This window comes from Motacilla alba, chromosome 23, assembly GCF_015832195.1.
Source record: "Motacilla alba alba isolate MOTALB_02 chromosome 23, Motacilla_alba_V1.0_pri, whole genome shotgun sequence".
Taxonomy (NCBI): Eukaryota; Metazoa; Chordata; class Aves; order Passeriformes; family Motacillidae; genus Motacilla; species Motacilla alba.
The window spans coordinates 4,820,672-4,835,743 of NC_052038.1; the positions used below are offsets into that span (position 1 = coordinate 4,820,672).

At 63.5% G+C, this 15,072-nt stretch overlaps 2 protein-coding genes across 2 annotated transcripts; both read left to right on the forward strand.

Annotated features, from left to right (window-relative positions):
* Positions 1-47: 47 nt before the first annotated feature.
* Positions 48-9,452, forward strand: LOC119711185. The gene is made up of 2 exons (XM_038161037.1): positions 48-2,333; positions 8,712-9,452. Exons 1-2 carry the CDS (start codon positions 1,584-1,586, stop codon positions 8,865-8,867), a joined length of 906 nt encoding a protein of 301 aa, XP_038016965.1. The 5' UTR covers positions 48-1,583; the 3' UTR covers positions 8,868-9,452.
* A 926-nt stretch (positions 9,453-10,378) lies between these two features.
* On the forward strand, positions 10,379-12,685 carry MARCKSL1 (MARCKS like 1). Its single transcript, XM_038161041.1, has 2 exons — positions 10,379-10,527; positions 11,130-12,685. The coding sequence occupies exons 1-2, from the start codon at positions 10,465-10,467 to the stop codon at positions 11,661-11,663; spliced, it is 597 nt and encodes a 198-aa protein (XP_038016969.1). The 5' UTR covers positions 10,379-10,464; the 3' UTR covers positions 11,664-12,685.
* The last annotated feature ends 2,387 nt before the right edge of the window (positions 12,686-15,072 follow it).

Sequence of the window (15,072 nt, forward strand, 5' to 3'; positions counted from 1 at the left end):
CCCCCGGGCTCGGCCCAGGGAGCGGCAATTCCCGATCCCGAGCACTTTTGGGGACCTCCCGCTGACCCAGGTCATGATCCCCGCTCGGGGATGGCCCGCAGGGCACGAGCGGGAGCTTTCCCGGAGCATCCCCACCCCCCAAGGCGCGGGTTTTGGGGAGCTGAGAGCCCCGGGGCTGCTGAGGGCAGGACATTCCCACGCCGAGCCCGAGGGTGTCCCCCAAAAACCGGTCGGACGTGCGGGGCGGTGACTCAGCCCGGTGGCAGCGGCAGGACGGGACCTGCGCGGGGCCCCCCGCTTCCCGGGCAGCCCTGAGCAAACAGGGAAGCGAAAAATTTCCTTTTCCTTCCTCCCGCCGAGCTGGGTGTCACCGCCTTGGGGTGACCTTCCCCTGCACTCCGCTGCCTCGAGCATCCCCCCCCTCCTCCCGCCGCTCCCTCCCGGCTCCGGGTGAGGGCTGGGCCGGCTCCTTATCTCCCTCGCAGGCTGATGCAAGATTTGCTCATTCTGCTGCTCCCCGGGGCCGTGCCGCTGACGGTGTCACCTTCCCCCGAGGGCTCGGCTCTCCGTGTGCCTCACTGGGCATCTCTCCGTGCCCCACACCCGAGAGCAGCCGGGTTCTCCCCCCGGTGCCGGGGCCGGGCGGGTTCAGCGCCCCGCGGGCGCTGGGAGCGGCTGCCGGCCCTGCGCTCCAGCCAGGAATAAGTGGATTAGGAGGCAATCTCGTTATCGCTGCTGGCAGCCCCAGCAGGGCCGTGGGATGGGGACAGCGATGGGGACAGCGCTGGGGACGCTCCCGCTGAGGAGGGACAGGGGCGGCCGGTGCCTGGCGCGGGGTGGAACGCGGCCACCGTGCGCTGATAGCCCGGGCTCGGCTGCCTGCTGTTCCAGGGATGCGGCATCCGGGCTCTAATGAGGCGGGACGGTTAATTAGTCAGTGTCAATTTATGTTAATTAGCCGGGGGGTGGGTGGAGACGCTGCTGGCTCTGCCACCTGGCTGGCACCAGGGCCGGGCTGGGGGGACACGTGTGGGGCTGAAGGTGTCAGGGCAGGACGGCGGAGCTCCCCGAGGGCGCTCCCAGCCCTGCCTCGCCCTCCCTGCCGGTGAGTCAGGGCTGAGACCCCGCAGGAAGCCCCAGGGGTTTCCAAAAGGCGCTGGAAACCCCCCCGCGCTGCGATTTCCTCCTTTCTGAGCCTGTTGGGGTGACGGCAGCAGCACGAGGCGGCCAGGCTGGGAATTTCGGAGGGAAAAGGATGGGAGACACGGATCCGGCCAAGGAATGGCCGCTCTCCGGCAGGGATGGAGCAGCTCCGTTGTTTACTCAATCCAGCTTGCGCCGCTGTTGGTTCCTGGGGTTGATTCTCCTTCTCCAGACAGGGCTGTGACCGCAGAAACAAAGGCAGAACTTTAATCCCGCAAATCCTCCTCTCTTCCCACCGAAGGCCGCGGCTGTTTGTCCCTCTCCGAGGGGACGCCGGGGTCGGACACCGCCCGGGGGCTGCCCGGGGGCCGCTCAGCCGGAGCCAGAGCGGCTAAAAATATCCCCGCGTCTTCACGGAGGTGCTGCAGCCGCAATCAGCCATGCAAACGAGACCGAAATTAAATCAGCCGCATGCGACAGGAGCTGTTAACCCCTGCCAGCGCGGGGACCGGCCCCTCCAGCACCGCGTGGCTCCGCGGGGGGACACGGGGTGCTGGGAGCGCGGGGAGCGGGGTCCGTGTCCCCCCCGCTGCCTCCCCCGGCTCGCTGCCATCTGCTCCGGGTGTGTTCAGGGCCAGGAGGAGCTGCAGAGAAACGAGGTCAGGGCTGGGATGGCAGCGCCGGGGCGAGGCTGCGCCCGCCCGCCAGCCCCGTGCCACCCGCGGGACACCCGGGTGGCACCCAGGCAGCGGGGGTGGCACTTTGGGATGTCCTTGCACCGCAGCCGCCGCTCCCTGCTGGCATCCCGAGTGGGTTTCGCTCGGCCACGGCGCGCCCACATCCTGCTGCCAGCAGCCCCGTGCCACCCCCCGCCCTGCGCGGCGATGCACCGCGACTCAAACCCCGCCAGCCCCCCATATCGGGGCAGCCGGAGCTCCCCAAATCGGGGCAGCCGGAGCCCCCCAAATCGGGGCAGCTGGAGCTCCCCAAATCAGGGCAGCCGGAGCCCCCCAAATCTGGGCAGCCAGGGCAGCGCACCCCCTTCCCTTCCCGGGGGGGCTCCGGTGCCCACCCGAGCCCCGCCCGTGCCAGCCGCGGTGCCCACCCGAGCCCCGCCCGTGCCAGCCGCGGTGCATGTGCGAGCCCCCGCGGCAGCTGCCTGCATTTCATGCATTTTTAAGGAGAAGAAGGTTAGTGGGTCACTCCAGCGCCGCGGGCTTTTCTCCAGCTGAGCCGCTCCGCTGCCAAACGCGGCCGCGCTGGCGGCGCGGGGGCTGGGCCGGCCGGGGGGCGGGCAGGTGGGCAGCGGCCACCCCGAGTGTCCCCGCGGTGTCCCCACCGCCGAGAGGAGCGGGAGCCCGTCCTGTTCCCAGCAGGCAGCGAGTTGTGGGGGGAGGTCTCCCCCGTGGTGCGGGGGGGGCTGGGGGGCAGCACCCCAAGGTTCAGAGTCCTGGAGAGGAAAAACGGCCGCGGTTCAAAGAGGATGCGGAGCCAAAACAAACAGCGGCGGCTTTGATGGCACCTGCAGGGCCCCCCCGCGCCCGGCCCGCCCCGCCCGGGGCCCGGCACCCCGGCACCGGGGGAGCCGCGGCTGGGGGGACACGGACAGGGCTCAGGGAGGGTTTGGGGTGCTGCCAGATGTGGGGGGAAGGCAGGCCTGCGGGAGCCTAATGTGGGGTGAGCCCAGACCTGGGAGAAGCCAGGTGTGTGGAGAACCCTGATGTGGGGTGACTCCAGATGTGGGGTGACTCCAGAAACGGAAAAAAAACAGGTGAGGGACGAACCCAGACCTGGGCAAAACCAGATGTGGGTGAATCCGGACCTGGGAGAAGCCAGATCCCAGATGTGCGTGCAGCTCCAGATGTGGGGTGTCCCCAGACGCGGCCGAGCCGGCCCTGGGTGCGATGGCAGCGCCGCAGCCCCGCTCTCCCCCGGCTCGCCCCGGCTCTCCCCGCATCCCCCCGCATCCCCCGCATCCCCCCGCGCTGCCGTTGCCATGGCTACGGCCATGCAAGTCTGGCCGAGCTGCATCCGCCGCTGCATCCCAGCGAGCCGTGGGGGCGGGGACGGCCCCGCTGCCCCCAGCCCTCCCCGACAGACCCCAAAACCGGCCGGAGGCCCCTCCCGGAGCTCCCCCCGAGCGGGTGGGACTGGGGGGGCTGCCGAGCCCCTTCCGGCGGGGACCCCCCGCGCTCACCCCACCCTGAAAGCCGAGCGGGGGTGAGGGGGGTGGGAGCAGCACCTGACTCTGGAGGGTCCAAAACCCCCCCGTGCCCGCCCCAGGGGGTGGGAGCTCACGGGGCACGGCTGGGAGGGCGAAGCGCTCCCCAAAAACCACAGTCCCAGCCCGGGGCATTGCGCTGCCCCTCCCGAGCCACCCCCGAGCTCTCCGGTTCGCTCGGGGGCCAAGGGGGAATTCTGCTGCCGGCGGTGAAGCAATCCCGGCCGGGGAGAGCCCGGGATAAAGGGAAGGAGGGGATTTCTGGTGGAAAGTTGCAGACAGCCCTGGCACGGCCGGGATTCCCCCCCCGGGTCCTGCTCCCGGCTCCCCCCTCGCAGGGACCGAGCCCCTGCCCCACCCCACCCGCGCGGGGTTTCGGGGTGAGGTTTTCCCCGGATTTCCCGGGGGTTCAGGCACCCCCAGGAAACCAGGCAGGACCTGGGGGAGAGGGAGCAGCGACGGGAGCGTCGGTGGTGTTGGTGTTGCAGGTTCCTGATGAGGTTTGATAATTAATATTCCATCGGGACGAGCGGGGCAGGGAGTTCGTGGCTCTCGGGGATGATTTCCCAGTACCACAAACAACACCCCCATCATCTAAACGCTCCTCAGACTCCCTTCCAACCCCAACCGAGGTGATTTTAGGCGCTCAGCATCCCTCCGGTGCTGCCTTGCCGACACCCAGGGCTGGTTTGGGTGTCCCTGTCCGGCCGTGCGGTCCCTTCCCCCTCATGGCGGGCACACAGCGGCCTCTTCTCCCGTCAGATGTCGCTGAAAGGGAACAATGGCACGTATTGTCTGTCCCCGCTCGGCGCTATCAGCCCCGGCAGCGCAACAAAAAGCCACATTGACTCGCGGGGAGAAAGGGGCCCTCACATCCCGCTGCTCCCGGGGGAGGCAGCGCGGCCCCGCAGCGCCCGGCCCCGCTCCTGCCCCGCTCCCGGCCCCGCTCCTGCCCCGTTCCAGCTCCCTGCCCCGCTCCTGCCCCGTTCCAGCTCCCTGCCCCGATCCCTGCCCCGCTCCCGCTCCTGCCCCGATCCCTGCCCCGCTCCCTGCCCCGTTCCAGCTCCCTGCCCCGCTCCCTGCCCCGCTCCCTGCCCCGTTCCAGCTCCCTGCCCCGCTCCTGTCCCGCTCCCTGCCCCGCTCCCGCTCCTGCCCCGCTCCCGGCCAGCGGCGGCCACCGGGCCCGGGGACCGGGCAAAACGGGGCGGGAGCGGTGCGGGGTGGTGTCCCCTGCCGAGGGGTCTGTGGGGCCGTTGGGCTCTATGGGCTCTGTGGGCTCTTTGGGATCTATGGGATCCGTGGGCTCTGTGGGCTCTGTGGGGTCCCTGGGCTCCGCGGGCTCTGCGGGATCAGCCCCCAGCGGGAGCGGGGGGTCCCTGCGTGCCCTGCCCGGGCGAGGGGGCCCCGGGAGGATCCGGAGCTGCTGCAGCCTCCAAGGGCCGGAGCCGGGCTGGCAGAGCCGGGGGTGCCCACCCGGAGAGGGGAAGGCCCAGAGCTCCTTCCAGGGGCTCCAGGAGGGCCGGAGGGGTTTGGACAAAGGCCCGGAGTGACGGGAATGGTTCCCCGCTGCCGCAGGGCAGGGCTGGCTGGGATGTCGGGATCCCAAATCACACCCACCCCTCCCGGCCCGGCCGTGGCGTGCGGGAGCCAGGAAACAGCACGGGAAAAGCTGCACTTGGAGCGAGCCTGGCTTTTGTTCCCATTATAAACTTCCCTCTGGGCCAGGAAGGATGCTCTGGAAGCTGTCCCTGCCCGGGGCAGGGGGGCAGAGCCCTCGCGGCCCTGCTCCCGGCTGGATGCTGCCGCATTCCCGGCTCTCCGCAGCACCCCCGGCAGCCGCGCTGCTCCGCAGAGCTCCGAGCGCCAGCTCAGGGTCAGGCAGCCCCTTATCAGCCGGGAGAGGGAGATAAGGACCGTGGGATGAGCAGGATGCCCGGGCCAGGGCCGTGTGGGGGTTCCTGGTCTGTGCCGGGAGGGATCCACAGGCTGGGAAAGGCCGTGTGGGGGTGTTGATCCCCAAAGTGCCAAAACTGCCCCAAATTGCGTCACACCGTGTCCCCACTGTCACCCTGGGGTGCACAGCCCAGCTGCCCCGGATTGTGTCACACAGTGTCCCCACTGTCACCCCGGGGTGCACAGCCCAGCTGCCCCGGGTTGTGTCCCATGGTGTCCCCATTGCCACCCTGGGGTGCACAGCCCAGCTGCCCCGGGTTGTGTCCCCACTGTCACCCTGGGGTGCACAGCCCAGCTGCCCGGGGTTGTGTCCCATGGTGTCCCCACTGTCACCCTGAGGTGCACAGCCCAGCTGCCCCAGCTTGTGTCCCACGGTGTCCCCACTGTCACCCCGGGGTGCACAGCCCAGCCCGAGGGTGAGGCTGGGGGGTTTGATTTTGGGGCCTGGCTCTGTTTGCAAAAATCCCAAAACCCCAGCTCCTGACCCGAGGAAGGGCAGATGGGCTCCGAGATAAGGCCGGAGGAGATTCCTCTCCCTTTCCTGCTCTGTGACTCCCAGCACCTCAGCCCCAGCAGGGGAGGGGGTGAGGGGCTGGGAAAGGCCCGGGGCTGGGGCTGATCCCACGGGATGATCCCACAGGAGGGGAAAAGCGAGCCCAGAAATAGCAAGTGCAGTTGCAGAAGGCGCCGGTTGCCATGGGATCTTCACAACCCAAAATGACGGGGCTCTGGCAAACACAAGAAGGGGCCCTTTCATGGTTTCTATGGGAAGTCAGAGCCTCTCCACAGCCTCCCGGGCTGGAGCCCTGCCCAGGGCAGGAAGGATTTGGGGACACTGGTGCTGGGCCCTGCTGAATTCCCGGGAATTCGGGAGAGCTGTGCTTGCTCCGGGAGGTTTCTCCCAGGTGCACCTCAGCGGTCGCTCGGTACCACGAGCTGGGCCCAGCTTCTGCTCGGCTCGGGGGAGAGATTCCCTGCTCCTCCCGCTGGGCCCTGTTCCCACCAGGAATCCCCCGGCACGGAGGATTTTCCTGCTGCAGCTGAGGAAGCTCAGCCCCTTCACCCCGAATCCCCATGGGATGCACATCTGGAGCATCCCCGGTGAATTTCCACATCCTGGGAAGGCCAAAATCCTGCACCATGGAAGGGGCAGCCCCCAGACCCTTCAGGGGCAGCCCCCAAACCCTTCAGGGGCAGCCCCAGACCCTTCAGGGGCACCCCCAAACCCTTCAGGGGCACCCCCAAACCCTACAGAGGCAGCCCCCCGACCCTACAGGGGCAGCCCCCAGACCCTAAAGCAGCTCGGGGCTGTCCCCAAGGGCTGTCCCCATCACTGCCGTGGTGGCAGCAGCCTCCACCATCCATCCAGCCCAACTCTCCCTGCCGGAATTCTCTCCCCGGGAGAGATCTAATTAGTTAATTCCCTTGCTATTTATAAATCAATGTGGAAATCCCTCTGTTTTTATTCCCAGCGCTGCCGGTCGCCCTGGCTGGGTCCCTTTAACTGGGGATAAAATCCCGGCGAGGATGAGCCGAGCCCATGAATAAATAATTGCCTTAATTCCTCGTTAAGGGCTGCGGGAATGCGGGGCAGGACGAGGGGCTGGGCCGGTCCCTCCTGCCCCTCCGCAGCTCCCCGCTCTGCCCTGCAGCCTCTCGGCGCTTAACACCCAATAAATTAATCATCAGCCGCAGTTTAAGTAGGTCTGGAAAGTGGAAAACAACATCCGCAAGGATCTGGCGTCCCCCCGGGCTGGCGGGCAGCAGCGGCGGAGATTTGTCTGCCTGTCCATCTGCTGGAGGAGCGGACAGACATAATCTGTCCGTCTGCGGGCATCCTGCAAATTCCCGCTCCCTCCAGAGCTCCCGCAGCCCCTGCCCCGCTCCAGCTCCCGGGGGACGGAGCGGCCACCGGGAGGGGTTGGTGGCGTTGGGGCTGTGCTGGAATTCTGCGGGTCCTGGTGTCCGATGGCTCCTGTCCTCCCCTCTGGTGTCACCTCCTGTCCCCGGGGACGCAGGGAGCTGGGAAAGGTGGGAGATGGGGAAGGTGGGAAGGGTGGGAGATGGGAAAGCTGGGAAAGGTGGGAGATGGGAAAGGTGGGAAAGCTGGGAAAGGTGGGAGGTGGGAAAGGTGGGATCTGGGAAAGGTGGGAAAGGTAGGAGATGGGAAAGCTGGGAGGTGGGAAAGGTGGGAAAGCTGGGAGATAGGAAAGGTGGGATCTGGGAAAACTGAGAGCTGGGAAAGCTGGGAGATGGGAAAGCTGGGAGCTGGAAAAGCTGGGAGCTGGGAGAAAGGTGGGAAAGCTCGGAGCAGGGAGTTGGGAAAGGTGAGAGCTGGGAAAGGTGGGAAAGCTGGGAAAGCTGGGAGCAGGGAGCTGGGAAAACTGGGAGCTGGGAAAGCTGGGAAAGCTGGGAGCTGGAAAAGCTGGGAGCTGGGAAAACTGGGAGCTGGGAAAGGTGGGAACACTGGGAGCAGGGAGCCGGGAAAGCAGCTGTGGATGTGCCTGGGGACAGCCAGAGCCACCCCACGGAGCCCCAGGGCTGCCGCGGCCGCGCCGGGGGCAGCAGATCCAGCCGGAAGGAGCAGGGAAGGACGAGGACAGAGATGTGCCCTGGAAGGGGAGCACGGCCGGGGATCCGCGGGGAGTTGGTTATTTATAACCACGGCCCTCACGCAGCGCTGCAGGAGAGGCTCGGCAGGAGAAGCCGGGATGGGAGAGACCGGGATTCCCGGGATGGAAGCTGCTGGGAAAACGCCTGGAGGAGGGCCTGGCAGGGTGGGGGTGGCATTGTCACCCCCCAGCTCTGCCTCTGGTCCTGCCCAGCCCTGCTGCAGGTTGTCCTTTGCGCATCACATCCGTGTGCCGGTGCTCTGGGACAGGGGAGAGGTGTGGGATGAAATTTTTCGTCCCCTCTGGCAAAACATGGAGAAGGTGAAGTGTCCATGGGGTGGCTGCCGACCCCAGCCCCATAAATCCCCTTAAATCCAAGGAAACTCCTCCCCACAAGCCCAGGGAACACGTTGGTGACCCCAGCCCGACAGCCAGAGCCACGCTGGGGCTGCCACCAGCCCCGGGAATGGTCCAGGGGGATGAGCTGCTGGTGCCATTCCCATTTGGGGTGCCCCTGGCTTTGGGGCGGGAGATGGGAATGTCTTGGGGCTGTCGTGTGGAGGGATGGCTGTGGAGGGGTGCTGTGGGGGCTGGAGCTGGTTATGGGATGGGATCTGTGGGATGGGATGGGTGGGATGGGATCGATGGGATGGGATGAGGTGGGATGGGATGGGATCAGTGGAATGGGGTGGGATGGGATGGGATGGGATGGGATGGGATGGGATGGGATGGGATGAGGTGGGATGGGATGCAGAGCAGCACAAGGCCTGTTTGCATTCCAGGATGACAGGAAGGTGGGAAGAGGAGTGTGGCTTCACGGTGGATACCTCCCAAAGCTGAACGGCTGCCGGGACACCGGGAAGGGCTCCCCAGCCCTTCCCCCTCTGGGAACACCAGCCTGGAGCTGGGACTGGGAACAAACACCGTGTGCCCACTAATCCCCCACTCTCACAGGCTCCTGATCCTCCCGAACCCAGGAGCCTCCCCGGAGCTCTGTTCCCAGCAGGGAACACCCTGCCCAGCTCCCGTGGCTGCTCGGGACGCTCCGAGCCCTCAGGGCCAGCCCGGCAGCCGGCCAAGGGCTTTTTATCAACTGGCACCCAAAAGTCAATCAGGAAGATGCCGCCTGTTTTAATTAACAGCAATTTCGCTCTGCCGGGGGTGAGCCATGTGCCGGGGGGAGGGAGGGAGGCCGGAGACAAAACATGACCTTGTTGGTGCAGCACACACAGCGGGACATTGTTTTCCTCTCCGAGTCCGGCCTTGGATGCTGCTGGGCTGGTGGCACAGCTGGGTGCTGGGGACGGGGGTCCTGCCAGCCCCGGTGGCTCTGGAGCAGCCCCGGTGGGAGCAGGGTGCCTGGAAAGCTGCGGAGCTCGGGATGAGGCGCTTGGGAGCGGAACTCAGGGAGTGTTGGTGGCTGGGGATGGAGCAGAAGGGATTTTGGGAGGCCCCGGTGGGTGCTGCAGGGCAGGGAGTGAATCCCCGCTGGCGCTGCCGGGTCCTGGCAGGGATCCTGCAGGCCCCAAGCCAGTGCAAACAGCCCTTCAGCTCAGCCCCGGTCTCCTTTCCCCTCCGTTCTCCTATTCCGGGAAATCGGAGAGGAGGAATAACCCAGAGGGGAAAATCCTCCCTGGCAGAGCGCCAGGGGGCTCGGGGGGTGGGGACACAGGGCACAGCCTGTCCCCACGGCAGGACCTGTCCCCACAGCATGACACCCCGGGGATGATGGGGCTGGGATGAGCAGGACCCCGGGATGAGCAAAACCGTGGGGTGACAGCACCCTGGGGTGACAGCACCGAGGCCACCTGCACCAGGACAGTCCTGGGGGGACAGGAAGGGGCCGAGTGGCACCGTGGGACCCTCCCAGGGGTGACAGGGCTGGGGTGAGCAGCACCCCAAGAGTGACAGGGGTGGGTGAGCAGCACCCCAAGGGTGACGGGGATGGGTGAACAGCACCCCAAGGGTGGCAGGGATGGGTGAGCAGCACCCCAAGGGTGACAGGGGTGGGTGAGCAGCACCCCAAGGGTGGCAGGGATGGGTGAGCAGCACCCCAAGGGTGACAGGGTAGGGCACGGCCACTGCAGGGCTGTTTGTGATGGGGACAGAGGCACCCGGGGGTTCTGGGACTGGGGGGAGCAGCACCCCAAGGGTGTCAGGGATGGGTGAGCAGCACCCCGGGGTGATGGCGTTGGAGGCAGAGACACCCCAAAGCTGTCCGGGGTGGGTGAGCAGCGCCCCGGGGGTGACGGAGCTGCCATGAGACCCCACCCAGGGACGGGGGTGCCCCCACCCCACTCCATCCCACCTGCCCCGACCTCCGGGGCCGCACAGGCGGGGAGGGGGCTCGGCGGCCACCAGAACCCCCCGGTGCCGGGCGGGGCTCGGCTCCATCGCGCTCCCCCCGCCCCCGGGGCGGGCTCGGCACCGTCCCGCCCCCGCCCCTCGCCTTATCAGCGGCCGGCGGGGGGCTCGCCCCACTCCCGCCCAGCGCAGCCGCCGCGGCGGGGCCGGCACCTCCCCGAGTGCCGCACCATGGGCAGCCAGGGCTCCAAGGCGGCGGGCGGCGAGCCCGACACCGCCAAGGCCAACGGGCAGGTGGGTACCGGGGGCACCGGCGGGCACCGCGCGCCCCGCCGGGACGGGCGGCAGCGCGGACAAAGGCGCGGCGGGGAGGGCGCGGTGATGGAGCCGCGATGGAGCTGAGGGGAGCCTCCCGGCCCCGGGGGGACCCTCCAGCCCGGCGGGCACCGAGGGATGCGGCACCGCCCGCGCCGAGCCCCGGGCTCCCCCCCGGCACCGGGCGGGTCCCGTCCGCCGCCGCGCCCCGGTACCGGGAGCGGAGCGCGGGCGCCGCCCGGTGGTAGCGCGCTGGGCCCCCCCCACACCGAGCGGATCCCCCCGTGAGACCCCAACCCGGGCCCGCCGCGCCCCCTTTTTGCGGCTCGGCGCCCCCCGGTGCGCTTCTGTCCCCCGGGGGAGCCCCCCGTGTGCCCGCTGCTCCCCGTTCCCACCGGCGGCAAGCCCCCCCTCTCCCGGGCGCGGCGCCCCCCGTGCCCGCCTCCTTTTCCCCGGGGGATCCCCCGGCGCCCCCCGTTTTCCCGGCCCGGGTGCCCGTTGTGGGGCGCGGGGGGGTTTGGGGGCGCGGGGGATTTGGGGAGGGGGTCCCGGCGGTGCCTAACGCGCTCCCCCCGCGGCAGGAGAACGGCCATGTGATCTACAACGGGGACATGACGCCCAAGGCGGGGGTCGAGGCGGCCCCCCAGAACGGGAACGGCTCGGCGGAGCCCCCCAAGGAGGAGCAGGAGGGCGAAGCGGGCGGCGCGGACGCCATCGAGCCCGCCCCGGCCGCCGCCGAGCCCCAGGGCGAGGGAGCCGCGACCCCCAAGGACGCCCCCAAGAAGAAGAAGAAATTCTCCTTCAAGAAACCCTTCAAGCTGAGCGGCATCTCCTTCCGCAAGGGCAAGAAGGAGGCCGGCGACTCCTCCGGCTCCTCGCCCACGGAGGAGCAGGGCAGGAGCGACGAGACCCCGCCGGGGGGGCTGCAGCCCTCGGCTCCCCCCGAGGAGGCGCCGGCCGAGCCCCGGGATGGAGGAGAAGCCGCGGGCAGCCGGGAGGAGGAGGAGGAGGAGGAGGAGAAGCAGCAGCACGGAGACACCGCCAAAAGCGAGGAGCCCTCGAAAGACGCGGGGCCGGAGCCCGCAGCGAGCCCGGCGGAGCAGCAGGAGGAGTAGGGGCCGATTGCCATGAGGCCGCTCGGGCGCTCCTCGCCGGGTGAGCGGTTCCTTCCTCGCCGGGTGAGCGGTTCCTTCCTCACCGGGGGGCTCCCCCCGGCCCCCCCCGAGCCGCCCGCACCGCCCCGGACTCGCCCGCACCGCCTCGGACTGCCACGCACCCGCACCCCCCGCCCCGCCGGCTCCTCTCTCGCTCTGTCTCTCTTTTCCCCCCGTTCCTGGTAGAAAAACAAAAACAAAAAGAAAAAGCTGGTTTGGGTTCCCACCGCCGCGAGCCGGAGCGGTTTGAGCTGGAAAAAGGAAAAACAAAACCGACGTGACAACAAAAAAAACCAACCGGGGAGGAAGATTTGGCCCGGACGGCCCTGGAGTTACAGTTTGTGAGGAGCCGGATCCCAAATCCTGCTCTGGGGCTCTGCAGCCTCCGGACTGTCCCCTGTCCTCCCGCTCCCGCTGACTGTTCCGTGGAATTCTTCTTTTTTTTTTTTCTTGTTTCATTTTGTAATTTTTTTTTCCCCCCCTTCATTTCTCGGTTTACGTTCCTGGTTCTGACTTTTCATTTCAAGTATTTCGTGCTTTTTTTTTTCTTTTTTTTTTTTTCTTTTTTCTATAGAAATCGGTGGTTTAAAAAGCTAATCTGGTTAGGGTTTTTTTGGGTTTTTTTTGGTTTTTTTTTTTTTATAATGTCTTCTATTGGCTTAAACCCATAAAGCTTGTAAGTCCGCTGTGTTTAATTCTGCTTTAAGGGATAACTTTTAGGGTGTGGGGTGGAGGCAGGGGGGCCCTACCAGCTGTAAAATGTGAAGCCGACGTTATTTTGTTTTTTTTTTTTTCTCTGTAAATAATTTTTTAATGGCCAAAAAAAAAAAAAAAAAGAAAAAAAACCCCAACAACAAAAGCGCTTGATTTGCAATTTTCTAACTTGTAAAAAAAAAACAAAAAAGCAAAAAAAAGGGGGAAAAAAACCAAACAGACAAAAGCTGTAACATTGGAAAGGAATAAACGGTGACCCCTTCTCGGGAGAGCTGGAGTTTTTCTTGTCCCGAAGGTCGGGGAGGAGGATGGCAGCGCTCCTCGAGCCCCCACTGCCGCCGTTAATCAGCGCTCGCGTTAATTGCGCGGCGGCGGATGCGGAGCGGCCACAAAGCCCAGCCCAGCCCATCGCTGCTCAGCTCCTGCCCCTCTCCTCCTCCAATCCCTTTTTATTCCCAAAAAAAACCCGGGGGATTTTAGGATTTTTAATTTTTTTTAGGGGTTTTGCTCAGGGTGAAGCGAATTTCCCCGGTTTGCAGCTCGGTTTCTTTGAATTTCAATTTTTTTTTAAATTTTTTTTAGGGGTTTTACTCGGGGTGAGGCGAAATTCCCCGGTTTGAAGCTCGCTTTCTTTGAATTCCAATTTATTTTTATTATTTTTTTAGGGGTTTTACTCGGGGTGAAGCGAAATTCCCCAGTTTGAAGCTCGCTTTCTTTGAATTCCAATTTATTTTTATTATTTTTTTAGGGGTTTTACTCGGGGTGAGGCGAATTTCCCCAGTTTGAAGCTCGCTTTCTTTGAATTCCAATTTATTTTAATTTTCCCCCGAGCGGGATTAGCTCCCGCGGGCTGAAAGGAGCACAAAAGGCGAGGGCTGGCAGCAGAGATTGCCCGAACAAAGGGACACCGAGGCGACAATGGAGCCTCTGTCCCTGCTGCTGTCACCTGGACTGTCCCCAGGAAAAGGAAAATCCAGCCCTGGGAGCTGCTCCTCCATCTCGGGGCTCTGCTCCCCAATTTCCCAGCCCGGCGGCCGCTCCCGCTGCTTTGGCAGCAAAAAAAAAGGCAAAAAAATATAAAATAAAATAAAACCCAAAGCGTTGTTTGACCAACTGGAGCAGCCGGGGGTGGGAATGTCCAAAATTCCATGGTTTGTGCAAAAAAACCAAAATCAAGGATTTGCTTCCCAAGGGGATCCATCTCTTTGAGCAGAAGGGTGAAATAAATGGGGTTTTTACCCAGTTTGGAAGGGGATTTGGGAGCATCCAGGCTCCAGGTAGGTGGGAATATCCCAAAAATTCCATGGTTTATGGAAGACAACCAAAATTGAGGAGCTGCTTCCCAAATGGATTCAACTCTTTGAGCAGAAGGGTGAAATAAATGGGGTTTTGCCCAATTTTGGAGGGAAAATTTGGAGATCTGGGCTCTTCCCGAGCTTTGAGGTAGGTGGGAATATCCAAAATTCCATGTTTTGTGTGAGGAAACCAAAATCAGGGATCTGATTCCCAATTGATTCATTTCTTTGAGCAGAAGGGTGAAATAAATGGGATTTTTACCCAATTTTGATGGGATTTGGGAGCATCCAGGCTCTTCCTGAGCCTCAGGGTAGGTGGGAATATCCAGAAATTCCATGGTTTGTGCAAGGAAACCAAAATCAAGGATCTGCTTCCCAAGGGGATCCATCTCTTTGAGCAGAAGGGTGAAATAAATGGGATTTGACCCAATTTTGGAGGGGATTTGGGAGCATCCAGGCTCGAGGTAGGTGGGAATATCCAAAATTCCACGTTCTGTGCAAGGAAACCAAAATCAGGGATCTGCCTCCCAATGGGATTCATTTCTTTGAGCAGAAGGGTGAAATAAATGGGGTTTTACCCAATTTTGGAGGGAAAATTTGGAGATCTGGGCTCTTCCCGAGCTTTGAGGTAGGTGGGAATATCCAGAAATTCCATGTTTTGTGCAAGGCAGCCAAAATCAAGGATCTGCTTCCCAATTGATTCATTTCTTTGAGCAGAAGGGTGAAATAAATGGGTTTTTGACCCAATTTTGATGGGATTTGGGAGCATCCAGGCTCTTCCTGAACCTCGAGGCAGGTGGGAATATCCAGAAATTCCATGGTTTGTGCAAGGAAACCAAAATCAAGGATCTGCTTCCCAAGGGGATCCATCTCTTTGAGCAGAAGGGTGAAATAAATGGGTTTTACCCAATTTTGAGGGAAAATTGGGAGTATCCGCGCTCTTCCTGAGCCTCGAGGTAGGTGGGAATACCCTAAAAATTCCATGGTTTATGGAAGGAAACCAAAATCAGGGATCTGCCTCCCAAGGGGATTCATCTCTTTGAGCAGAGAGTGAAATAAATGGGATTTTTACCCAATTTTGAAGGGAATTTGGGAGCACCCAAGCTCCAGGTAGGTGGGAATATCCAGAAATTCCATGGTTTATGGAAGGCAACCAAAATCAGGGAGCTGCCTCCCAAGGGAATTCATTTCTTTGAGCAGAAGGGTGAAATAAATGGGGTTTTGACCCAATTTTGGAGGGGATTTGGGAGCATCCAGGCTTGGAGGTAGGTGGGAATACCCCAAAAATTCCATGGTTTATGGAAGACAACCAAAATCAGGGATCTGCCTCCCAATGGATCCATCTCTTTGGGCAGAGGGTG

Excerpts from the sequence above, each read along its gene's own strand:
- MARCKSL1 (XM_038161041.1), top strand. The coding sequence starts at position 10,465 with ATGGGCAGCCAGGGCTCCAAGGCGGCGGGCGGCGAGCCCGACACCGCC. Across the intron at positions 10,528-11,129 it reads CCGCCAAGGCCAACGGGCAG|GAGAACGGCCATGTGATCTA; the intron begins GTGGGTACCGGG and ends CCCCCGCGGCAG.
- LOC119711185 (XM_038161037.1), top strand. The coding sequence starts at position 1,584 with ATGCAAACGAGACCGAAATTAAATCAGCCGCATGCGACAGGAGCTGTT. Across the intron at positions 2,334-8,711 it reads GCATTTTTAAGGAGAAGAAG|GATGACAGGAAGGTGGGAAG; the intron begins GTTAGTGGGTCA and ends TTTGCATTCCAG.